This window comes from Dermochelys coriacea, chromosome 5, assembly GCF_009764565.3.
Source record: "Dermochelys coriacea isolate rDerCor1 chromosome 5, rDerCor1.pri.v4, whole genome shotgun sequence".
Lineage (NCBI taxonomy): Eukaryota > Metazoa > Chordata > Testudines > Dermochelyidae > Dermochelys > Dermochelys coriacea.
In genome coordinates this window covers 91,999,871-92,026,832 of record NC_050072.1, presented here as the reverse complement: position 1 = coordinate 92,026,832, position 26,962 = coordinate 91,999,871, and the positions used below count along the sequence as shown (strand labels likewise).

General features: G+C 41.9%; 1 protein-coding gene and 1 long non-coding RNA gene across 15 annotated transcripts in view; one reads left to right on the top strand and one right to left on the bottom strand.

The window, feature by feature from the left end:
• The window catches only part of AGTPBP1 (ATP/GTP binding carboxypeptidase 1), a 174,394-nt gene that overhangs the window by 110,974 nt on the left and 36,458 nt on the right, over positions 1-26,962 (bottom strand). For 10 of the 14 annotated variants that reach the window (XR_006281636.1, XM_038402651.2, XM_038402649.2 and 7 more), the window contains one exon: positions 3,239-3,310. Coding sequence is in view for 13 of the 14 variants with exons in the window: in XM_038402651.2 (XP_038258579.1) it covers positions 3,239-3,270 (32 nt within the window). In the remaining variant the exon portion in view is untranslated. Of the gene's footprint in view, positions 1-3,238; positions 3,311-3,689; positions 3,812-4,515; positions 4,673-18,679; positions 18,739-26,962 lie in introns of those variants that run through there. The other 4 variants (XM_043515137.1, XM_043515136.1, XM_043515140.1 and 1 more) reach the window with 3 other exon arrangements.
• On the top strand, positions 24,986-25,840 carry LOC122460372. The gene is made up of 2 exons (XR_006281637.1): positions 24,986-25,037; positions 25,704-25,840. It is a non-coding gene; the product is annotated as an uncharacterized LOC122460372 (long non-coding RNA).

Sequence of the window (26,962 nt, the reverse complement as noted above, 5' to 3'; positions counted from 1 at the left end):
CAATGCCTGACTGTGCTTCAGCTTGTAGCTTCCCACCACCACCCCACTATTAAATTAAATGGATAAACTGGTCTCCCTCACTGCTGCCATTCAGAATCCTGTGGGAAGCTGTAACTGTCCACTCTTGTCCATTTCACTCTCCAGAGTCAAGAACAGAGAACCGAGCATTGGTTCACATTTGGAAGGGTATCATCACAGCCATAAACAAATTTTCTTTTAAAAAAAAGATTGAATTCTCCAGAAGTTTACATCGTAGTTCTTCCCACTCACCAAGGAAAGGTCTCTGCTTGCCACTGGTAAGTGGATTTGTCAAGTCCTGCCCACTTCCCAAGAGGTCTAAGCATCCTCACTGTATTTCTGCAGGAATGATGGGTTCACATATATCCATTACTCCTTCTGCAGAGGACTTCCCCTATGCTGCAAGCTAAATACAGCCTACACCTTGCTCAGTTTCTACTCAATGATCTAATTCTAGAGCTTGACCAGAAAGATAATTGAATCTTGAGGAGTTACTATAGCAACCATTAGATGTCATCTTAGAATGGCTTAGGACACTTCCTACAGGAATTTTATCACTAAGAATGAAGTGCAGCCAGAGGGAGGAAGTCATTGGTACTTTTTGTAGTTTGTCAGCTATTTTGCTCTACTTCCTCTATCTGTATACACTGAGGATGCAACTCAGTGAATTTAGAGATCAAGACGTTCTTATTGGGAAAAATCAGAGAGGCCGAGTCATATGACCCATTCCCAGTATAACTGCTTGTCACACGACTAGTGAGCCAGCAAACTCAAATTTTACTAGAAGAGATTTCTCATGAGAGGTTTCTCTAAGCCCAGTTTTGGGGTTTGTGCATTTTGTTCTGTTTTATTATTATTTCAGAGCCCAATGCAAACTAGTTCCAATATTAAATGCTTGTGAATCTTTTTTACCCTGATCTTTGAAGGTTCACAATCCTCTAACAACCACAGCAGCAGACAGATCAGTAATACCAACCGTCTACGATATGCAATGTATTTAGCATAGTTTATTCATCCCTAGAGGTACATCTGTTTTGAGTTATATGGCTGAACAAAATGAACTGTGTTTAAAAAAAACAAAAACAAACAACAAATGATTATCTTCATCTACATCTGTTTAGTTCGGATTATCCTTCCATGCAAAAGGCCAATATAGCCTGAGCTGAATCCAGTTAAGGATACCTTTTTCCTGGTACCATCATAGCGGGAACTCAAGTTTAGGAATTCCTTTCTCAGCAATGGGTTTTGACTTTCCAAAAACTAATACTCCCTGGCTGGGATGCATATTGATCTCTCGACCATTTCTAAAGCTCGATCTTTCATTAGCTACCCAGGCAGGGAACACCACAAGAACTAGTCTCAAATGTCGAACTGTTCTACAGCTGCAGTGGACAACTAAGTAACATATCCTCATAGTGAACTTGAAATCTCTCCTGTGCTTGAGATAAATCCACATGATGGCATATGGGTCCAACATGCAAATCCATACTCTGATTTAGAAAGGAATACTATAGAGAAATACATTGAAAGGTAAAATATCCTGCAATTTTTTTTGCACTGGAGGGGTAGAAAGTTTTCCTAGAGAGCAAACTAGCTAGATGATTTTGCTATTGCAGTGAATACCAAATTAAACTGTTACAAATGTCTTAAGCTTCTTCCATTCATAAGACATTTTGTAAATTCTCTAAATAGTTTCATAATGAAATAATCTGTTCCTTATATACAAACTTCAAGAGTTAAGCCATCAGCCATATATATATTATATATGCATCAGTGATCAGCATTTTGACTTTGACACCCTTGCCTCTCTATTAGATTGTAAGATCTTTGGAGCAAGAAATGTCTCTTGCTCATGTTTTGGTAATGCAACATGTACATTTGTGTCATGTATGTGATTTATAAAATTACACTTATTCCTTCAGCAGCAACCATTCACGAGCATGAAACCTGCCTGACTAAAATTGCTATCTGAGAAAGGTTTTGCCAAAAAAGGTTTTGCCAAAAGAATGGGGGTTTGCTTTTGAAATGCTTGGAGAAAAGTTTAGTATTGTTGAAATTTTGTAGTATACACAATTGCCTGTATGCTTGCTTTCATTTCTGCCTCCCCCATGCCCAGAAGCCTCTTCATAGGTACTTGGTATAAACAAAAGAAACAAGTCAAGGCTATGATCTTGCAACCACTTAAGCTACCTCTACACTACTAGCTAAGGGTGCGACTCCCCTGCTCGTGTACACACACTCATGCTAGCTCTCACTGAGCTAGCACAAATATAAATAGCAGTGTAGCCCTGCATCCAAAAGTAGTGGCAGGAGAGACATGGCTTCGCTGTGCCAAGTACAAACCTGCCAGAAATCAGTACTCTACTGCCTCTACCCATGCTACTGCAGCTACACTGATATTTATACTTGTGTTAGCTTGATGAGAGCAACGCAAATGTATGTACATGAGCAGGGGAATCACCCCCTTAGTTCAGAATATAGACAGTCTTGAGCACATCTCTCTGTACATGCATATGGCCCCACTGAAGTTGGTGCTTCCGTTCATATACATAGCTCTGCAATGCTTTGAAGGATTGCTACTCAAGACAAATTCTGAGATGGAATCCCAGAGATGTGCTCAAATACACGCAGGCAATAGTTTTCCAATACAGCATTTGCAAGATCAATTACTATCGTTTCATTTCGCATAACAGGTATCCAAATGACCATTTTTGCATGCACAGTTGGGATAACTGCATGCACAAAGGTAAGCATGCAGTTTCATGTGCATCTTTGCATATGACCTTCTTCCAGAATATTTAGTGTTGTGGTAATTTATTACTTCTTCTTTCAAAGAAATTAAATACAATTTTGAAAATGTTTATTCGTATACTAAGTCTCATTCAAATATGACAAAAATGCACATAGGAAGGTGTTAGCATCCATTATCCTTTACGCTATGCTGATAAATGCGTGAGAAAATAATTCCAAATCAGTTACTATTTAAAGGAAAGTAATTCATTTAATTAAATTAAAGCTATTTTTATACGAAGAGGTTACAGTAATTGTTTGATTATTAATGTTGCCCTATGGATTCCCATAACTGGTTTTGTATTTTTTGTCCCTCTTTTTTTTTTTTTTAAATGTATTATGCTTCCTTAAAATGTAAAGTTCTCAGGACCTATTACATGGAAAAGTAAACGGGTTGAACTTCAAGAAGTCTACATACTGCTGCATTTACCTTTTCTCAGATGTTGTTTTTACTTTGTTCATCTTGGAAAACTTAGTTCTTCAATACACCATCTCAGATAACCTATAAAACATATTTAAAAAATTAAGACTTATTAGCAATGTATTGTCTTGCTGTACAATGAAGTGCTACCACCATATTATAGTGCTCAGAATCTCTGCACTGGAAGTTTTGAATACAAGAGATTTCATAAAGAGTACTCGCTACATTGAAGAAAAAAAGGTAATTCTGTTTGTAATTCAACATATAGGGCCTAAGGAGTGGAGCAAAATTAACAGAATACTGAAAACACAGTAAGCATGTACTAAGGTCCTAAATTATAGTTTAATCATGCTAAATCTCAGGGAATACAGACTTTGATAAAGTACTGAAAAATCAGTAATTTTATCATAATGCATGTATCATGAACAACTTGCGCAATATGGCCAGAAAAGAAAGCTACCTGCTTAAGCATCTCCTGGAGCCAAACATGTAAGTTTTTCCAAATTTCTTGAAAAAAATTCGAGATGCCACACTATACCTCCTTTTCTTGACGGCCACTTCATGTTCTTAATTTTGAGACTAGAAACCTAGATGCACAGTCAGAAACAAAGTGTTTGGTATTCTTATTTAAGTAGGACCTGAAAATATTTCTTGGACAGAAACCACAGCATGCTAACAGCTTAATTTTCCTATCCTTTTAAGTACATAGTGTCCTCAGAGTCTCATGGTGCCTCTGAGCAATTAAGGTTGCAGTTTATAGGACCATAAAGTGAATCTCAGTGATCCTATCCGAGATAAAGTGTAATACAAAGAAGAGTTCTCTGAGAGGCCATGTGTTTTTTATAAAGCACTGAAGTACATGACACAAACAAACTATGTTCAGGGAAAACAAAGGCACTTATCCTCTTGTGATTTGTGGGTGAGAAACTTTCTCTGCTGCATACTAGCCCTCAAGTTTACAAGAGCTTGTTATTATCACTGCCACTTGAACGTAACAGGCAGTAACAAAACTTCCAGTTTTGTCATACAGCCAGCTGATGAAGAACAGCAGAAGAGGTATAAAGAGATCTGTAGGAGGCTTAGGGTGGGGAAGAGAAAGGAGGAACTATCAAAAATTCAAAAAGAGAGAAAGAATAGGATGCTTCACAAGCAAGTAGGATACTGATGCCGAGAGAAGAAAGGGAGAACCCCAAACCAACAGCAGAAGCAACGCCAAACTTTTCATACACTCACAAGCCAAGACCAATATAAACAGTGAGGCGTAATAGCAGCTCCCCTCCGCTTACCTGAAGCGATTTTCTTTCCCAGCAACCAACTGGGGGTGGGGGGGGGGGGAATACTTGGCTTCTCACAAGAACCACCACCAGTGTGTGTCTGGCTAACACGTGGCTGGCCAGTTTATCCAACCAATGTTCAAATGTAGAATTTCTCTGCTTCCTTCCATAAAAAGGGGGAGGAGGGGGGAAGAATTGGTTACAAGGACTACGGCGGGGGTCCACTACACAAAATACCTTATCTAGGGTTATAAAGTTCAGATTATTCAAACCAGGCCAGAGATCTAACTGGAGGGAGAAGACATGAGATTGTAGGAGCATTACCTCAAGTGGCCAATCTGACACTGTTTTGTTTGTGACATTGGCCAGCTGGCAGACAACTGACAGACAGACTAATGGTGCATGCAGTATCCACATATTAACATGTACTGAAGTGTTTTACAAGTGGAGCCAGCTACAGAGCTAAACTAACTAGGATCACAAGATATCAATTTGTTTCATTCTGAAGCCCACAAAAGTACTTTGGTACAGTTCAAGTGTTTGAATGTTCTAGGTCAAATGAAAAATAAAGACAGGAAGAGAGAGGAAAAAAAAGGAGGAGACACAGGAGATGGGAAAAGAAAAGAATAGGGCTATTAATGTTATCAACCCACATAACTAGAGAATTGTGTGCAAAGTGTACTAGGGTGAACAGATGACAAGAACAAAATATCGGGACATATGGGGGGCAGCCACAGCTCACCCCCACGAGGGTTGGCTCTAGGTTTTTTGCCTCCCCAAGCAAAAAAAAAAAAAAAAAAAAAAAAAAAAAAAAAAAGCAGCGCGGGACACGGGACAAAACTAAATATCGGGAAGTCTGGTCCTAAAGTGTACTGATGATTTATCAAAATCTCTCTTTAGTAATCTGCTAGACCATGTAGTGAACCTGTATTTAACCCTTAAAAAAAACCCTAAAGAAATAATCCTCTGATCCTACCCACTTGCCCCACAATAAGATATTCCCCTACTGCTGGCAGTCAGACAGCATTACCTACAGCTTTCTTAAAGAGATGTTGTCAATTTGAAATCTAGTGAATTAAAATAAAAAAAACTTAGAGGTATTTTCATATACTAGATCTGCCCCATTTCCACTCAGAACAGGTATAGTATCTAAGGGAATTTAAAAATAAGATGTGTGGGGTTTGTTTGGTCATATTTTTAATTACTAGATTTCCAGTTGTGATGTTACTGACATAACCCGTGACCCTATAGATCATTGCTGCAACCACTGTTATATATTTGCTGCAAATATTGTACAAAGGTTGTTGTGTAAGGTGTCTATGGAAAGGTTATGATTTGCTGATTATGATTATGCTATCTGTATGCGTGTATCATTTTTGTATGTGAAGTTATGAATATTGGCTATGTACTTGTATATCAATGTGCTTTGATTCTAAGTAGCCTCAGTGAAGCATTTGGTCAGCTTCTTGAGAAGGGACTATTCTCAGTAAGTGCCCAATCAAGAAATACATAGCTGACATTGAACTTTGGGAGATGCCAATCCACATCTGAGCTTTCCTGGGAACATTCAAACTAACATGTAAACAATGGTGTTGGACTGTAAAGAACTGAGTCATGCATGGATATGTGGCTTGCCCATGTGCCTCCAGGGTCCACCTTGCTGCTGTCATCTTCCACAGGGCAGAGAATATAAAATGCTGCTTCATCTCCTCCATTTTGTCTTCAATCCTGCTTCTTACTTCTGGAGAGACTTTGCTACAAACTAAAGCTCTGAACAAAGGACTGAATGACCCATCCCAGCTGTGGATGTACTCCAGAGACTTGATTTGAATCTGCAGCTTATTCCTTCATTGCTACAAGCCTGAACCAAGAACTTTGTCATTGCTGTATGTAATTGATTCCATTTAACCAATTCTAGCTCTCATCTATATTTCTTTCTTTTTATGAATAACCCTTTAGATTTTAGATTCTAAAGGCTTGGCAACAGCGTGATTTGTGGATAAGATCTAATTTGTATATTGACCTGGGTCTGGGGCTTGGTGCTTTGGGATCGGGAGAACCGTTTTTCTTTTACTGGGGCATTAGTTTTCACAATAATTTGGCCCCAGACGAGTGGCACTGGTGGTGATACTGGGAAACTGGAGAGTCTAAGGAAATTGCTTGTGTAACTTATGGTTAGCCAGTGGGGAAAAACCAAAGTCTTCTCTGTTTGGCTGGTTTTGTTTGCCTTGGTATGGAAAGGAACCCCAGCCTTGGGCTATAACTGCCCTGCTTTAAATAATTTGTCCTGAATTGATACTCTCAGTTGGGTGCCACTAATGCCAGCATCATTACACCAGCTGACATTTCATATAGTCCAATATGCATGAAGTAATAATCCTCTATCGGCTCAAAGTTTACCAGTTACAGACAAAGGGTCCAACTTCCAACATTAGAACTATCAACAACCCAACAGACCAAACCTGCATACAATATATTTTTTAAATTCCCAAATGAAGGTACTTCTTTAAGCTGGAGTTGCAGTTTTATGTACATTTCAATATCTTAGGATATGGCTTTTTAAAAACAGCCAAAATCCAGGAAATTCAAAGTGTATTTAAATATATAAAGAGAACAGAAACAGAGTTTGGTATCAAACAAACACTCTTAAATCTGCAACCCTGTCCATCCACAATGTAAGCTTAATCTTTATACATGTACGAGGTCAGTATCATAGTTATCTATTCATTCACGCTCTTATATTAGTGCTAGGTTGTAATATGACCTGACATTTTAAGCCTTGGCTATTTTTCCAATTCAACCAGAAACATCTAAACGCCAGAGTTCATGAGATTTAAAACTATGGTTAAATAACATCAGTGATTTGTATAGCAGAGCATACGTAGCCTAAATGCATATATACATTGGGTTTATGAAGTTTCCAGCCACAGGCAGTCCTAACTACTGTGCACATAAACAGGTTAAATGGTTACAAGAGTACCACAGCCCTAAATGAGAAAAAAGTATATTAGAAAGGGAAGAAGTTAGTTGGTCTTTGGTTTATATGCATGATGTGTTAATACCTTGCATTTATACAGCAGTTTCTATCTGAAGCTCTCAACATGCTTTATGAATTTCAGTTAATTTAACCTCACAGCACAGCTGTATAACATCTTTGACCTTCCATTTCCCCACATGTGAAGTGGGAATAAGTAACTTCCCTTTAGGAACTCAGTGTTGGAATAATGCGATTCCACACCACTCACTCAATACATTAAGTAATCTGCACTGTACCCAGGCATGCAACCTAAAAACCAAGACCAGAAAGGTTTGCATTGAGGGAACCTACACATGTACTACACATGCCTCTGTCTCTAGCCATGAATCCTGAGAGGAGCCAGTCAGACACTCAACTAGCACAAATCTAGAGAAGGTGAGACACATGATGTGATTTTGGAAGTTGTACATGCAATTATTATTTGTATTCCAAGAGAACCTAGAGACCTTAACCAAGATCGGGGCCACTGTAACAGACTAGTGCTTAAAGAGTTTCCCTTGACACCCACTTGCCCAATGAGTAAGCCCATTATCTTGGGTGAGAAGGTACCTACAACGCAGGGGTGGGCAAACTTTTTGGCCTGAGGGCACATCTGGGAATCGAAATTGTATGGCGGGCCATGAATGCTCACAAAATTGGAGTTGGGGTGCAGGAGGGCACTGGGAGGTGCGGGCTCTGGGGTGGGGCCAGAAATGAGGAGTTCAGGGTGCAGGAGGGGGCTCGGGGTGCAAGCTTTGGGGTGGGGCTGGGGATGAGAGGTTTGGGATGCAGGAGGGTGCTCTGGGCTGGGAGAGGGGTTTGGAGGGCTGGAGAGGGATTGGGCTGGGGTAGGGGATTGGGGTGTGGGGAGAGGCTCACAGGTCCAGGCTCCAAGCGGTGCTTACCTCAAGCAGCTCCCGGAAGGAGCGGCATGTCCCTTCTCTGGCTCCTACACGGAGGCACAGCCAAGTGGCTCTGCACACTGCCCTGTCTGCAGGCACTGCCCCTGCATCTCCCATTGGAGCACTGGAGGGGACCATTGGAGCGCATAGGAGCTGAAGCGGGGCCATGCCGTGGCTTCCAGGAGTCATGTGGAGCGGCCCGTGCCCCGGCTGGAGCGGGGCCATGCCATGGCTTCCGAGAGCTGCGTGGTGCAGCCCCCGACCCTGCATCCTGGCTGGAGCACCGAAGCGATGCAAGCCCCAGATCCCCAGATCTCGTGGGCTAGCTTAACATGGCTTGTGGGCCAGATCCAGCCCATAGTTTGCCCACCCCGCTATAACGCCATGTTCCTGGAAAACATTTCTCCTTACCAAAATAAAAGTCAATGCCTTCTCTTCCACCCCGCTAATCCCCACTCCCATCTCACCTCTCTTAGCATGGTTCTTTTCACTTTCACATGCACCAACACACAAAGTTTCAAGACTCCTTAGCAAGCCTATCATTCATCCAGTTTTATTCTCAGTCTTCTTTATTGCCAAAAGCAGCAGGAGAGGGGAAAGAAAATGTAAGTGCCATGACAAGACAATGAGTTTATTGGCCAGGAATTGGGTTTCTCCCTGGTACCTGGCTAAAAAATTCCTCTATGTTGTACTTCTCTTAAAACTAGAGAGTCAACTTCTAAGATACCTATTTGTTGCAAATGAAAAAGGGTACGGTGTACTGAAAATCTCATTTGCTCTGAATAGCAGTTATGTATTCTAATTTTCTGTAGTATCTGGCAGGTGAATCTTATCCATATGCTCAGGGTTTAGCTGATCGCCATATTTGGAGTCGGGAAGGAATTTTCCTCCAGGGCAGATTGGAAGAGGCCCTGGGGGTTTTTCGCCTTCCTCTGCAGCATGGGACACGGGTCACTTGCTGGAGGCTTCTCTGCTCCTTGAAGTCTTTAAACCATGATTTGAGGACTTCAATAGCTCAGACATAGGTGAGGTTTTTCACAGGAGTGGGTGAAATTTTGTGGCCTGCGTTGTGTAGGAGGTCAGACTAGATGATCATAATGGCCCCTTCTGACCTTATTATCTATGAATCTATGTTCAAACAGTAAACAACCAGCTGAAGAAATAAGATGCGGGTATGTCCTGCCTGTGTGAAAGCTTGTTCATGTGACATATACCCCTGTAACAGTGATGGAAGAGGGGGAGGGGATGAAAAAAATCTAATGTGTCTTTAAAAATCACTTTAATCTAACCTGAGATCACAAACATTAAAAAGCTGTAATCATAATTGTATGGTTATTGCATAATATCACTATAGGGCGGAGGTAAGATTGTTTGGGTGCCTTAACTGTTTATTTCTTACTTTAAGATGTTTGGATTTCTTATGTGTAACCTTAACTCTAAATTCCCTAGGTTTATACAGCTTGGTTTAAAGATAAATAAATAAAAATTGGAGATGCTGTTATTTAATACAAGTTAATGAAACATTTTCTGCCTAGGTTTCAGAGTAGCAGCCGTGTTAGTCTGTATTCGCAAAAAGAAAAGGAGTACTTGTGGCACCTTAGAGACTAACAAATTTATTAGAGCATAAGCTTTCGTGAGCTACAGCTCACTTCATCGGATGCATTTGGTGGAAAAAACAGAGGAGAGATTTATACACACACACACACACACACACACACACACAGAGAACATGAAACAATGGGTTTATCATCACTCTCCTTACAGTGTGTATGATAAACCCATTGTTTCATGTTCTGTGTGTGTGTGTGTGTGTATAAATCTCTCCTCTGTTTTTTCCACCAAATGCATCCGATGAAGTGAGCTGTAGCTCACGAAAGCTTATGCTCTAATAAATTTGTTAGTCTCTAAGGTGCCACAAGTACTCCTTTTCATTTTCTGCCTAGTAATATGAACTAACAGGTTATTGGCAACATGCTTCTTGAAAATTTATAAGGATTTCTTTATTGCCTTCTTCTAACCCTGTTTAATGTGTGTTCTTCTATTGTAAGACGAGAGTGTCCTCTCAGACAACTACCATAAAAGAACCATCTATGGCAACTTCATCAGGCTTAAAATGCCAAAATCTACAGTGAAAGAAAGGAAGTAGTCCAGGTTACTGGGGACAAAGTTACTCTACCACAGAAAGAATTTTACCATGAAATACTGGAGCATGCCAAATGAACAGTGCAGCTGAAGCCTACTGAAGTAGAACTGAAAGTAGGCTTTCTGACAAACAGCTATTGTAACACTTTCTTGAAGGGAAATGTAATAGTCTGAATCCTTATGAAAAAAGAAAAGGAGTACCCGTGGCACCTTAGAGACTAACAAATTTATTAGAGCATAAGCTTTCATGAGCTACAGCTCACTTCATCGGATGCATTCCACCAAATGCATCCGATGAAGTGAGCTGTAGCTCACGAAAGCTTATGCTCTAATAAATTTGTTAGTCTCTAAGGCGCCACGGGTACTCCTTTTCTTTTTGCGAATACAGACTAACACGGCTGCTACTCTGAATCCTTATGCTCACCCTTTTTACAAAACTATAATGGATATTGTACAAAATATGCCTTTTGAAGTATAATTTGAAAACTCGTAATTTGCCGACTATTGTCCTAGTAAAATGTGTGTGGTAACACTGTATGTAAAGTTATAAGATTTTACTGTATATCATTACTGAGACCTATTTCAAGTTTAGAAAAGCAGACAAACTGGTTCCTCAAAGACAAAAGGCAAACTAACGCCTCAGCCAGGTATCAACAAAATCAAATGGACAATCACCTGGTTAAGCAGCCATTCTTTGGCAGGAAAAAAGGTGTGAGTGTGAAATTTGCTTGTTGGCAAAGAAACAGCTGGAAGTTCCCATCCCACAGACTTTCTGTCTCCTGAACCCCAGCTGGAAAGGCTTCTCAAAGAAAAGGGAAAGGATAAAAATGAGGAACGAGGCCTCAGTGTTCGTTCTCTCTCTCCCCATCTCTACTCACAGAATCACCACCACCTAAGGTCAAGGAAATAAACATTAAAGAGAGCGATCCTGTCTGAAAGGAGTTCAGCCAGTAAGATTGCTACAGCAGGTGGTGAGAGAATGCTTAGCTTGTTTAATTAGATATTAGTTTGCATTTTACTTTTTATTTCTTTGTAACCAATTCTGACATCTATGCCTCATTACTTGTAATCAAAAAATCTCTTTCTGTAGTTAATAAACTTGTTTTATCTAGATCAGTGTGTGTTTGGGAAACTACATTTGAGATAGAAAATGATATGCACAGCCTTTGTTATTAATGAAATGACAGACTTTATATGAGCTTCTATTGTCCAGGAGGGTGCTGGGCAATACAAGACATTTCTGGGGAGAAATCTGGGACTGCGAGCTTGTTGGTGTTGCCCACAGTCTAGTTTCTGGGTGGCTGTCTATAGCACTCATAGTATAGTTGGAAATGATTTATATGCTGGAGGCTGTGTGGGGGCAGATCTAGAATGGTTGCTCTCACACTGAAGCAATGTAAAAGGCACTACAGGTTGGAGAATTGAGGGGACACAACGGTCCATCAGTCCAGCTTGTACCCTGGTGAATGTCACAGCAAGACTATGCAGATTATTCTGTTAAAGTTGGAAGACATGAGTTATAAAAGTTATGATTACATGCCTCTGCCGACCAAAATCCAAAGAAATTTAGAATGCAGCAACCCATGCTTTTTCCTTTCCAGACAGAAATAATTTTTAACAAATTAAATCATCATCATAGATTCATAGATACTAAGGTCAGAAGGGACCATTCTGATCATCTAGTCCGACCTCCTGCACAGCGCAGGCCACAGAATCTCACCCACCCACTCCTATGAAAAACCTCACCCATGTCTGAGCTATTGAAGTCCTTAAATCATGGTTCAAAGACTTCAAGGAGCAGAGAAGCCTCCCTCAAGTCAACCATGCCCCATGCTACAGAGGAAGGCGAAAAAGCTCCAGGGCCTCTCCAATCTGCCCTGGAGGAGAATTCCTTTCCGACCCCAAATATGGCAATCAGCTAAACCCTGAGCATATGGGCAAGATTCACCAGCCAGATACCCAGGAAAGAATTTTCTATAGTAACTCAGATCCCATCCATCTAATATCCCATCTCAGGGGATTTGGCCTATTTACCCTGAATATTTAAAGATCAATTACTTACCAAAATCCCATTATCCCATCATACCATCTCCTCCATAAACTTATCGAGTAGAATCTTAAAGCCAGATAGATCTTTTGCCCCCACTGCTTCCCTTGGAAGGCTATTCCAAAACTTCACTCCTCTGATGGTTAAAAACCTTTGTCTGATTTCAAGTCTAAACTTCCTGGTGGCCAGTTTATACCCATTTGTTCTTGTGTCCACACTGGTGCTGAGCTGAAATAATTCCTCTCCCTCTCCTGTATTTATCCCTCTGATATATTTATAGAGAGCAATCATATCTCCCCTCAACCTTCTTTTAGTTAGGCTAAACAAGCCACGCTCCTTAAGTCTCCTTTCATAAGACAAGTTTTCCATTCCTCGGATCATCCTAGTAGCCCTTCTCTGTACCTGCTCCAGTTTGAAGTCATCCTTTTTAAACATGGGACACCAGAACTGCACACAGTATTCTAGGTGAGGTCTCACCAGTGCCTTGTATAACGGTACTAAAACCTCCTTATCCCTACTGGAAATGCCTCTCCTGATGCATCCCAAAACCGCATTAGCTTTTTTCACAGCCATATCACATTGGCAGCTCATAGTCATCCTATGATCAACCAATACTCCAAGGTCCTTCTCCTCTTCCGTTACTTCTAATTGATGCGTCCCCAACTTATAGCTAAAATTCTTGTTATTAATCCCTAAATGCATAACCTTACACTTCTCACTATTAAATTTCATCCTATTACTATTACTCCAGTTTACAAGGTAATCCAGATCCTCCTGTATAATATCCCGATCCTTCTCTGAACTGGCAATACCTCCCAGCTTTGTATCATCTGCAAACTTTATTAGCACACTCCTACTTTTTGTGCCAAGGTCAGTAATAAAAAGATTAAATAAGATTGGTCCCAAAACCGATCCCTGAGGAACTCCACTGGTAACCTCCCTCCAACCTGACAGTTCGCCTTTCAGTAGGACCCGTTGCAGTCTCCCCTTTAACCAATTCCTTATCCACCTTTTGATGTTCATATTGATCCCCATCTTCTCCAATTTAACTAATAATTCCCCATGTGGCACGGTATCAAATGCCTTACTGAAATCTAGGTAAATTAGATCCACTGCATTTCCTTTATCTAAAAAATCTGTTACTTTTTCAAAAAAGGAGATTAGGTTGGTTTGGCACGATCTACCTTTTGTAAAACCATGTTGGATTTTGTCCCATTCACCATTGACTTCAATGTCCTTAACTAATTTCTCCTTCAAAATTTTTTCCAGGACCTTGCATACTACAGATGTCAAACTAACTGGCCTGTAGTTACCCGGATCACTTTTTTTTCCTTTCTTAAAAATAGGAACTATATTAGCAATTCTCCAATCATTTGGTACTATTCCTGAGTTTACAGATTCATTAAAAATTCTTGCTAATGGGCTTGCAATTTCAGGTGCCATCATCATGTTTCCTATTTCTGTTCAAAGTCATCCAATCTAGTTATTATAGCTCCTTTCTGTTAAGAAAATAATATAAAAAACCCTTCTGTATATGCATGCTGTGAAATCATAATGAATCAAAAATGACCAGAACAAGACATATCTTTGTACCAAAAACATTCTGTTATGCCAAACTCTGGTATCTGTGTCTGGGCTAGCAAGTTTGATATAGGTTTTTTAAAAAAGACATACCATATAAATAGGCTTAGGAGTAGATTTTTAATCTATAAATATCAGTAAACATCAATTTCATTGTACAGACAAACCAACAAAAAAATTTCCATCATAGATTACCTTTCTGCAAATTTTGACAAAGAGAAAAATTCTGCTTTAGAATTTAATCAAACTAAGGCTATTTACTTTGTATATTTTGACACACGATGTTGACAAATTTTGTGTTAATGGTTATAAAGATTTAACTTTTTGAATCTCAATGTCTACTGTAATTAAATAGTTATAGTTAAGGCTACGATTTTGTCAGAGGTCACAGAATCCATGACTTCCAAAGACCTCCATAATTTCAGCCCTGGCGGCTGGGAGCTGCAGGGTCCTGTCACCTCCTGAAGTGGCAGGGAGCTGTGAGGTACCTCCGCCGCCTGAGGCAACAGGCCCCTAAGCTCCAAGCCACGATGGGCCGTGGTGGTACCCTCGCAGCGACCCAGCCGCCGCAGGACAGGGGACCCCCGGTGGCACCCCACCACAGCAGCGGGATTCCCATAGCACCCCACAGCTGGGGAGGCGGCAGGGGGACCCTGCCGCTCCCCTCCGCCGTGCGGGACAGGGGGACCTGAAGCTCTGAACCCCCACAGGTAGTGGGGGCCCCCTGAGCTCCCAGACACCCCACAACTGCCCAGTCCCTTCCCATTTTATCATGGATATTTTTAGTAGAAGTCTAGGACAGGTCAGGTTTCCGTGAATTTTTGTTTATTGCCAGTGACCTGCCCGTGACTCTTATTAAAAATATACATGACACAATCTTAGCCTTCATTATACCCTTCTCACTGTGTGACCCCACTATTTCCCCACAACTGTTTAAATTTAAAGTCTACACAAATAATGCTTTAAAATAAGCCATTGATATTATTCACCAAAACTATAAAAAATAAAAATCTTATTCTGCCAAGCCTACACATAAGACAGTTTTTCCAGAACTTATCAGACTGTCAAAAAATAAAAATGAATTAAGAGCTACCCTAACACCAGGCACATGGGATACTTTCTACATGTGACAGATCCCTATTACCATCCAAATAATTCAGATTTCAAAAATCTGAAAGATGTTATAGATTTTTAATTAAAGTTTCAATCTGTTCAAAAACTTGAACACCAAGCTTTGTCTTCCTAAGACAAATCAATATGGATCAAGCTAACATCAGATCATTTTCTCTGAACTGAGTACACTAACAGAATAAGTGAGATCCTCACGATGCAATGACCCCTCACAACCCCAAGCCTGCAAAGCCTTAATGAGGTGCTTCATATAAATCACATAAGTAGTCCCACACTACACAGGTAAGTAAAGTTACTCAGGTGCTTCAATTATTTTCAGGATTGGTGCCTTTTTTTTTTTTAAAAAAAAGCTCATGCTTATACAGTAGAACCTCAGAGTTACGAACACCTTGGCAATGGAGGTTGTTCAAAACAACAAAACGTTATGATGGTTCTCTCAAAAGTTACAACTGAACATTGACTTAATACAGCTTTGAAACTTTAGTCTGCAGAAGAAAAATGCTGCTCTCTCTTTATTTTCTTTAGTAGTTCAGGTTTTCCGTAGAACAGTACTGTATTTGCTTTGCTTTTTTGTTAATCTCTGCTGCTGCCAGACTGCACACTTCCAATTCCACATATTTGACTGGTCAGTTTGTAACTGAGGTTCTACTGCAGTGGTTCTCAACCCATGTGCCACATGCAGCCAATTAGTACACAGCTACGACCCAGCAGACTATGTGCTAAAGGCCGTGGGCTCCAGGCTCCTCTGCTGTGCAGCAGGCTCTGGATGGGGTCTGGGCAGCTGGCTGCCTCCCGGCCCTCCACAGCAGGGCTCGTTGTCTGGGCAGCCGGCTGTCGCCCAGTCCCTTGCGACAGGGCTCGGGGTCCCCATCCCTGTCCCATGCCCAGCTCTCCGCTCCTGGCCCCACTCTGTGGAGGGGTCTTTGGGTGGAGGGCATTGAGCCTAGGGATTGGGGGGGGTGGAGGTTAGGTGGAAGGCACTGTGGTTCTCAACCTTTGACCCAGCTAACACTTTGTGGGCCACATATGCGGCCCACAATGATAAATAGGTTGAGAACCATTGTTATGCAATTATTGATGTAATCAACCAAAAAAAAAAATGGACACATGAATCCAACCACAAAACCGACAATTTTTTGTTTGAGGCTATGATTTAACAGGTTATTGAGCAAGAGACTTCTTTCATAGTTACAGGCATTTAAAAATTCTTGTACCTTAAAGCAAGATATAGCAATAGATACAACATTTAGAATATATTATTTCATAATTTTTGTTCTACTCAAATGATTATACAGATGGAGAGACTAAATATGGAAGATGCCAACTTTCTATACATACACACTATGGAATAAACTACAAAAATAAGAAAAACAATTTGCGAACAGTTAAAACAGAATTAAAACCCTCCACTAGGACCAATGGTGGCACTCTTGCATATCCTTCCTATAGATGCTGCTGCGGCTCTTCACAGACAAGAATTTCTGCATGCTCTTTTTTCTTGTGCAATGTTATGTATCACACCATGGAAAACAGAAAGGATCCTGATGGTATATCATTGGTGATACTGGGAAACTTCATGGTTTTTTGAAAGAATGGCTTACAGACTGATAAGCAGCAAGCTCTTTCAAGACATTTGGAACGTTTGCTTAAACACAATAGTATAAAATAGACTATTACATTCATTGTACTCCCTATGGATGTCATCCTGCTAAAGAATCTAGTAGGGCTTTGATTTTACAAACATAGGGCCTGTTCCTGAAGAGACTTGATTTACAAGTTACACATGCATGTAAGTGTTTTCAGGAACAGGTCCGAAGACCACAAGTCAGGAAAGCACTCAAGCATGTGCTTAAGTGTTTTCCTGAAGCAGGGTTTAAGTTTATAATGTCAGAATCCTACTAGATGTAGCAAGAATCTCTAGGTTTCAGAGTAGCAGCCGTGTTAGTCTGTATTCGCAAAAAGAAAAGGAGTACTTGTGGCACCTTAGAGACTAACAAATTTATTAGAGCATAAACTTTCGTGAGCTTCATCATGCATCCGATGAAGTGAGCTGTAGCTCACGAAAGCTTATGCTCTAATAAATTTGTTAGTCTCTAAGGTGCCACAAGTACTCCTTTTCTTTTTTCAAGAATCTCTAGGATACTTGCTGTATACTTCTCAATATCCTCCTGTCACGTTTAGGAGTGCAAACCAGACCAGCGAGAGGTGCGTCACTGCCTGCCCTGAAGCCCTGGATGCCGTAAAATACTCTGTTGCTGTAGCTCCTTTGTTAGATGCTCCCAGATAGCATACAAGCATGCACCAACTGTCTGTGTGATAAGCAGCCATGTTTCAGTAACTGTCTCCACAGCCTGCTTGTTATACCACAGACACCCACTGATCTCCACCAGCCTGGGTTACAACAGCCAAGTGATCCCAACACTAGTCCTGCATTTCCCCAAAACTGTCTGCCCTGAAGCATCCAGCCCTCTCCTAGACCACTCAGAGAAATAATAAGGTTTGTTTGCTCCTTTAAGAGACAATACCCAGCAGCCTGCCACATTAACTGGAATCTCCAATTCAAAACACAAACATTTAATTGTTTAAATTAAAACAAAACAAGTATTAACAACAGGACACAAGTTAAGTGATGCCAATTAAAAAAGAAAAACAGGTAGATATAATGACAAGCAAATAAAAGTGCTAACATGCATCTACAAGTCTAAAACTTAATCTAGCAAGGCACAGTCTTTGTTTAAGATGATTTCACTCACTAATTACTCTTGGTCCAGCATGGCTGACTCTCTCTCAATCAGGACCTTCCACAGAAGTACAAGGTGCAGTTTACCCTTGTCATCTTAGGGGTTCATTGCCTCCCTCTTTATAGTCAAGCAAACCTTTGACAAGCATGTCTCAAAGTTCATTAACCCTGCTTCAAGAAACAGGATGCCTTCCTGGAAGCGAAGTCTCCATCCCCCGCTGAGAGTTATGCCCTTATCACCTCCCCTTGTCAGTTTGATGGTTTTCTTTAGCTTTTATGTAAATATAGCCTCCTGGTCTCAGTCTGATGACCAAGCTGGCTAAACAAGCAAATATACAATTCTTTATGATCCAAACATGCTGACCCCCCCCCCCCCCCGCAACCACCTTGTGAGTTTTGATGATTCAATTTACTGCACATGTAAATTGTAATGGTCATTCTGCTACATTCGTATTCAAGACCAGGGCAGACTTGTTTTTACTTTGTTCAAATACAGATTTTAAAACATAGTATCAGAGGACTTCCATAACTCCACATATATTCCTCAATGATATTATTAACTAGTGTGTTATGTAGTCTTCAGATGACATCGCACAAGGCATAGTTTGTATAAATACCCTTCTATTAATGCACAGGGTGTGAATACTGGGGTGGTTAGGGTCAAGCATCTCCACCCCTAATTTGGAAGACAGAAGTCTGTTAGTATAGATTGCTGTGAGTGATCATTTGATCAGAACAAAACGCCCTTCTTTTTAGTTGTAAACATTTATATTTATGGTAGTGCTCAGAAGTTTCAACTGGGATTGAGGCCCCACTGTGCTTGGCACTATAATGCAGAAGAGAATCTCCATCCTGAAGGGTTATAATCTAAAGCATACATTCAAATCTTTTAGTGGAGAAAGTTATCACTTCATTCATATATTTGGTGGGCAGGTTCCAGATTAAGGTAGTACAAATGACAATCTCTACTAATCATTTGGGGAGTGAGGGCGCGGGTTTGTTTTTTTGAGGGACTGGTCCATTTCTGAAAGAGGTCATTTCTACAACACAGCTATATAAGCCTAAAAGCACTAGCCAATGGAAACTTGCTATTTTCTATTCTAAATTAGACTGAAGTTCAAGGTATATTGCTTCATTTATTAACACTCATGAAACTCCAGAGTGCTCCAGGGAGATTTCAAATTTGGTAATATCTAGAGGTCTCTAAGGTACAAATTCAAAAATCTACTTTTTTTTTTTTTAAATGCAGCCCATTTCACATTTTTAGTGATCTGAAATAACATGATCAATTCTTCTTAATCAGTTACTAAATCTGCAGGACTCTCAGCGATGTTTCAAGCGATCAACTTTATGTTGTGCCTAAGTCTACAGTAACACCTTGTTTTACAAATAGTTATAATTAATATTGCAAATAGCTACACTTATTCTAGAATGTTGCTCATGGCCAATCTACTTTCTAAGGTCTTAGATACAAATACCAATTTATTTTTTTTAAATAACAAATCAACCAACCTGTATTTTCTGAAAATGCTTTAGGAATGAAATTCAGTCAACAGCAGAAATAAAGATATACAATTTGTGGGGATCAGTATCTTCCTCTAAAGCAGTTTTAAATACACTAAAATGCTTTAGTGTGTCCTCCAATCCTATCCACAGAACCTATCATTCCCTAATAATTTTACAGATATTTGAATGCATGCCACAGATGAACGAAGTGTGAGGTTTTGTGCAGCTACAAATTTGCATGGCTGTGAATTTGATTGTTCATATCAATATATTTTCCCCACTTCATAGCACGGACACCTTCAAGTTGCACTGAAAATATTCCTTCCTTAAGAAGCTGTTTAATATTAGAAGGTCTTATCCAAAAGACTGTAGTCACCAGAGTTGGCAAAGTACAGGGAGACAGAAATGTAACTTTACCAAATGAATCAAAGCAAAAAAACAAAACAAAACCACTCTTCACAACTATGAGTATTTATTCCTAGTCTCTAATTTCTTATGAGAGTCTATTTTCAGACCCACAATAAAAAATTAAGTACAAGCTCTTGAAGCTGGAAAATCTTTAGAGAGGGTACTTTTAGGTGGACTATTGTCTTGTTTCCTTATATTTATCTTTTCTACAAATATTTACTATACAAGAAAACTTTTGAGCTGGTTAGTTTAAACACTACTACAATACAGTAAAAACGCTGGTCTTTGTCAAGGCTAACACTAACTCGCAGTTTATACAGAGGAGTTTAAAAAGGCTTATACAAAGCTTCATGAAGGTCTCTGACACAGTAAAGATGTGTGGAATAGTTAGCCAACAATAGATCACAAGAATTCTTGTGGTGAGCAGTAATATGTTTTATGTACCATGAATGCTGCTAGTGTGGTATATTTTACAGAAAAAGAAATAGAAACCCTAATCATTATTCTGAAGTTTTTAACAAATTTTAGCAAGTGCAATCCATATCTGAGAACTGTCTCTGGCAGAGAATCTCCAGTGATCGAGTCTCAGTCATCACAACTTCAGCTGGAAGTATTATGTAGGTAACAATGATCTTCCTTTACCAATTCCCCAGGTTTTCTTAAAATTAACTAAGGCTGTAATTTGGCTACTAATTTGTTTCAGGTTTAAGCCTGCCAAGCAAGTTATAACAGAAGGAAAACATGATCCACAAAAACAGTTCACCTATTAAGAGATTTAACTTCCCATGAATGTGTTTAGGGTGGGAAGTCCCAAACTACTTTGGCAATAAGCACTATAAAAAGAATTAAAACATCTTAGAAAGGGGCCCCTAAAAAAGAGGATTCACATAACTAGCATTTTGAGTGGGGAGCCACATAGACTAGCTAATAGGTAATGCCAAGAAGAAGTATGTGTCTTAAGCCCCATCCCTCAAAGTGAGTTAGGCCTGGTCTACACTATACAGTTTGGTCGATGTAAGACAACTTATGTTGACCTAATTACATCAGTGTACACACAACAGCTTTGTCCCATAGATGTAAGAACCCTACTACACCAACATAATAATTCCATCTCCACAAGAGGCGTAGCGCTTATGTTGGTGTAGTTGGGGCAACAGTCTCTGTGTAAAAAGAAAAGGAGTAACCGTGGCACCTTAGAGACTAACAAATTTATTAGAGCATAAGCTTTCGTGAGCTACAGCTCACTTCATCGGATGCATTTACACGAAAGCTTATGCTCTAATAAATTTGTTAGTCTCTAAGGTGCCACGGGTACTCCTTTTCTTTTTGCGAATACAGACTAACACGGCTGCTACTCTGAAACCTGAGTCTCTGTGTAGACACTGCACTACTTCCATCGGCTATTGAGCGTCAAGTTGCCCCAGCTCCCCATTCCCAGCCAGGCAGTTGACCCCTGATTCCAGGCAGGAGCTGGGAGGTGAAAGCCAGGGTGGGAGGCATCTGGGCTCCCGGCAGGGAGCTGTGCGGAGCTGAAAGCCCTGTCTTTTAGCCCACACACTGACCCTCTACAGGTTTCAGAGTAGCAGCCGTGTTAGTCTGTATTCGCAAAAAGAAAAGGAGTACTTGTGGCACCTTAGAGACTAACAAATTTATTAGAGCATAAGCTTTCGTGAGCTACAGCTCACTTCATCGGATGCATTTGGTGGAAAAAACAGAGGAGAGATTTATATACACACACAGAGAACATGAAACAATTGGTTTATCATACACACTGTAAGGAGCGTGATCACTTAAGATAAGCCATCACCAGCAGCAGGGGGGGGGGGGAAAGGAGGAAAACCTTTCATGGTGACAAGCAAGGTAGGCTAATTCCAGCAGTTAACAAGAATATCAGACCCTCTACAGTAAGTGAAAGTGCTCGTGGTGAGGACACACACCACCGACAGGAGGATAGTGAGTACATCAACCACTGCAGTAATTACTGAAGTGGCTGTAAGTAAGTCAACTTAGGGCTGCAGTGTAGACATGCCCTAAGATACCATGACTCCTTGCACTTGGAATTCACAACCATGAATGCTCTCCTGGAATTAGGCACCTAAGCCAGGTCAGCAAGAGCTGGTGGTGGCAGCGATGACGGCTGCCACCCTCTTTTACCCAATAGCCCAGTGGTTAGAGCACTCACCCAGGAAACCAGACTTCAAATCCCCCCTCTGCCTAATGTGGAGCAGGGACCTGAATCCATGTTTCCCCTGCTCCTAAGTGAATGCCCTAACCATGGGGCTCTGGAGTATTCTAGGGTGGGTCTTTCAATCTCTCCTGTTTTAGCTGTTCCATTTCACATAAAATATTTCAGTATTCATCAGGCCAGACAGATTGACTCTATTGCCCAATGGTTAGGGCACTCACCTAGGAGGTGGGAGGCCTAGATCCAAGTCCCTGATCCACATGAAGTAGAGGGGGGATTTGAACCCAGATCTTCCATACCCTGGGTGAGTGGGATACTGGGTAAAGGGGAGCACCAGCACCACCAGCTGTATTTTGTGCAGGATGCAATCTAGTCAACATGTTCTAAGGCAGCCTACAAGCACATAGATTCATAGATACTAAGGTCAGAAGGGACCATTCTGATCATCTAGTCCGACCTCCTGCACAACGCAGGCCACAGAATCTCACTCCCCCACTCCTATGAAAAACCTCACCTATGTCTGAGCTATTGAAGTCCTCAAATCGTGGTTTAAAGACTTTAAGGAGCAGAGAATCCCCCCTCAAGTGACCCGTGCCCCATGCTACAGAGGAAGGTGAAAAACCTCTAGGGCCTCTCCAATCTGCCCTGGAGGAAAATTCCTTCCCGATCCCAAATATGGCGATCAGCTAAACCCTGAGCATATGGGCAAGATTCACCAGCCAGATACTACAGAAAATTCTTTCCTGGGTAACTCAGATCCCATCCATCTAATATCCCATCTTAGGGGATTAGGCCTATTTACCCTGAATATTTAAAGATCAATTAATTACCAAAATCACATTATCCCATCCGATGAAGTGAGCTGTAGCTCACGAAAGCTTATGCTCTAATAAATTTGTTAGTCTCTAAGGTGCCACAAGTACTCCTTTTCTTTTTGCGATTATCCCATCATACCATCTCCTCCATAAACTTATCAAGTAGAATCTTAAAGCCAGATAAATCTTTTGCCCCCACTGCTTCCATCTACGGGATCAGGCCACACAGGCAAGATAGGTTGGGAATGCCTAGGTGTGAATTAGGTGCAAAGCTGCTCAGTGGTGTCAAGATTGAGGAGGCTGCAAGCATGCCCACAGGCAGAAATTTAATGAGCTTGGGACTTTACTAGAAGAAATTTAGGCACCTAAACTTCCTATGTGCTTACAGGGCTAGACAGCAGATAAGTGTTATGAGAATCTAATGTTTGGACAAAGGCACCTAAAATGGCAGCTAAACACTAAAGTCTCTTTTTGAGAATCCCACCCCTTGAAATGCAGATGATTCCACTGATGAAGGGATTGGCGGGGGGACGCGGGCGGAACTTTTCTACAATCAGAGAAGACAATTTTTACTGAAATTTTCATGAACATCTGGGCCAGACCAGTGATCTTGTGTTGTCATGAGAGATGGATTCACTATTGAGGCTTAGCCTCCCCACATAGAAAGAGTATTGCAAAAGCAGCAAGCTCAAGTCACAGGGAGTGGAGCACCTTGCGTTGCTCTGCAGTGGCTTCTATAGCCAGAGAGAAAAATGAACCAGCAGATGCTGGCAAGATGTACACACTTTCGTAATACTCTGGTTTATACTTGGAGGTGAACAGCCTAGCAGCAAAATGAAGTTAAGAATGCAGAGCTGAAAAGCAATTAAAAAAAAAAAAAGCCAACTGCTGCAGAAGGAAAACCTTCAGTAAGTCAGTTTTCCTCTAGAGCAAGTTCCACGTGTAGTTAGCTAAAGAAATGAAAGACCCTTATGGTCTTCCCATAGCATGTTCTTCACACCGAGTTTAGGGAAACAGTGGAAGAGCCACACAAGGGAAAGGGAGACACAAAATGCAAAAAGGAAAAAAAGAAAGGGGACGGGTAAAATGCAGAAAGAGAAAAGAAATAATTAAAAAAGTGTGTGTTGTATTGATAAGGGGAAGGTGGTGTCTTAGGGCATGGCTACACTTGCGAGTTAGAATGCATTAAAGCAGCCCTGAGCGCTCTAACTCACGACGCGTCCACACTGGCAAGGCACTTAGAGCGCCCGGACTCCGTGGCTAGAGCACTCCTGGTACTCCACCTCAGAGAGTGGAATAACGTTTAATGCGCCCCCGCTGGAGCGCCGTAGCATCAATGTGGATGCCCTGGTCTGTTAATGTGCTCTGATCGGCCTCCAGAAATGTCCCACAATGCTTGTTCTAGCCACTCTGGTCATCACTCTGAACTTTACTGTCCTGCCCTCAGACCCGCCCTTTAAATTCTCTGGGAATTTTGAAAATCCCCTTCCCGTTTGCTCAGCCAGGCGTGGAGTGCTCTCAGCAAATCTTTCCAGGTGACCATGCCTCCATGAGCCAGGCAATCTCCAATATGGAGCAATAGCAAGGTGCTGGACCTTATCAGCGTTTGATGGGAGGAAGCTGTCTAGCCCCAGCTGTGCTCCAGCCATAGGAATTACAATACCTTTGGGCAGATATCAAGGAACATGATGGAAAGGGGCCATGACCGGGATGCACTGCAGTGCAGGGTTAAAGTGAAGGAGCTGCGGAATGCCTACCACAAGGCCTGCAAAGCAAAAGGCCGCTCCGGTGCTGCCCCCGTGACCTGCCGTTTCTACAAAGAGCTGGACGCGATATTTGGGGGCGACCCCACCTTGACTCTGAGGACCACCATGGACATTTCAGAGCCCAGTTCAACAAGGCAGGAGGAGGAGGAGGAAAGTGGGAGCAAGGGTGCTGAGAAGGAAGACACCCCAGAATCCCTAGATGCATGCAGCCAGGAGCTATTCTCAAGCCAAGAGGAAGGTAGCCAGTTGCGGCAGCCAGTGCTTGGGGAAGGACAAACACCAGAGGAGGTTCACAGTAAGCGACTTTTATTTTGTGAAGGAAGTTATTTGGTGCAGGTTCTTGGGGCGAGGAGGGTTAGGGCTGCATGCATGCCTAGATGTGGAATAGGGCATTGCTGGGCTCTCTCACATTGTGGTAACTGGTCTCAGTGATCTCTTCAAAGATCTCATCCAGAACTTGGGCAATGCACTTGCACGGGTTTCTTGGGAGAGCCACTGTGGTCCCTGTCCCAGTCAGGCTAACATGTCCATGCCACTGTGCCATGACGGGCGGGGGGACCATTGCTGCACACAGGCAAGCTGCATATGGGCCAGGGCGGAAGCCGCACTGCAGTAGAAGACCCTCCCTTGCTTCCCAGGTCACCCTCAGCAGCGAGATATCTTCCAGGGCAAACTCCTGTGGAAAATGTGGGGAAAATTGTTCAGTATATAGGCCCCCTGCAGCTGTTGGCTCTCCCTAAGGCACAGAAAACCAGAAGGCAGTACGGCCGTGAAACAATCAGTCCCCCTTGACCCTGTGCTTACTCACCATTTTAGGGTTCCTGTGGGTTATGTGCACTTGCTTTGGGACAGGCAAATTATGCTATTGTTTAGACTGTGCTTGCCCTTAAGTACAGAAAATCATTGCTCTATCTGGTGTGAACAATGCTGCCTCTGTAAGTGTTGCATTTTGCCTTTACAGATGCAACCTTGAGATCTCAGCCGTCCGTGTTATCACAAGCCGAAAGACTGCAAAGAATTAGGAAGAGACCATGTAGAAGCAAAGACGACATGCTGCATGAAGTAATGCAGCAGTCCCTTAACGAGAATCTAAAAGTGCAGGAGTGGAGGGAGATGAAAGGAGGATCCGCCAGCAGAATGTGGATTGCCGGCACAAAAACCCGGCAGCAAAGCACGGATCAGCTGATAAGCATCATGGAGCGCCAAGCAGACTCGATCCAGGTGCTCGTAGCCATGCAGGCAGAGCCCTACTGTGCCTGCTCCACCTGCGGCTCGTCCCAAAACTCTTTCCCGTGTTCCCCCATGTCACCTCCAACCCACCTTTCCCCAACGTTCTTATTGCCACCAGCTGCCTCCAACACCTGTAGCTTCACCACCCAGCCCTGAAAACTACATCCCTTACCCACTGCACTCAACCCCCATCACCATGCATCATAGCCATTCTGAAGTGCAGCACTCATTGCACAGCACTCCAGGCAGGAAGGCCGAGTATGATAACAGGACATACGCAAATCTGTGATCGTACCGTTCCCCACCCCATTCCTTACCCTTTCTGTTTTCCAAGCAGTTGTGTTTCTTTTCAATAAATGGATTTTTTGGCTTTGAAAACATTATTATTGCATAAAGTAAAAGATACCTTAGGCCAGGAAAGCAACAGGCACTGCAAGTCAGCATAGCAAACACAGATTTCTACTAATATTGGAACCACGGCACTTCACTCCAGTGCAGAGCACCAAACATTACTGGTGGCTTTCAGCCTCAAATTGCTCCCTCAAGGCATCGCTAATTCTTGCAGTCCTGCGCTGGGCACCTAATAGCCCTGCTCTCTGGCTGTTCAAATTCAGCTTCCAGGTGTTGAACCTCCGAGTTCCATGCCTGAGTGAATCGTTCACCCTTCCCTTCACAAATGTTATGGAGGCTACAGCATGCGGATATAACCACGGGGACGCTGTCATCGGGTCCAGCTTGCCATACAGAGAGCGCCAGTGGCCCTTTAAACGGCCAAAAGCACACTCCACGGTCATTCTGCACTGGCTCAGCCTGTTATTGAACCGCTCCTTGCTGCTGTCAAGGCTCCTTGTGTAGGGTTTCATGAGCAAAGGCATTAAAGGATAAGCAGGGTCTCCAAGGATCACAATGGGCATTTCGACTTCCCCTATGGTGATCTTCTGGTCTGGGAAAAAAGTCCCAGCTTGCAGCTTCCTGAACAGGCCAGTGTTC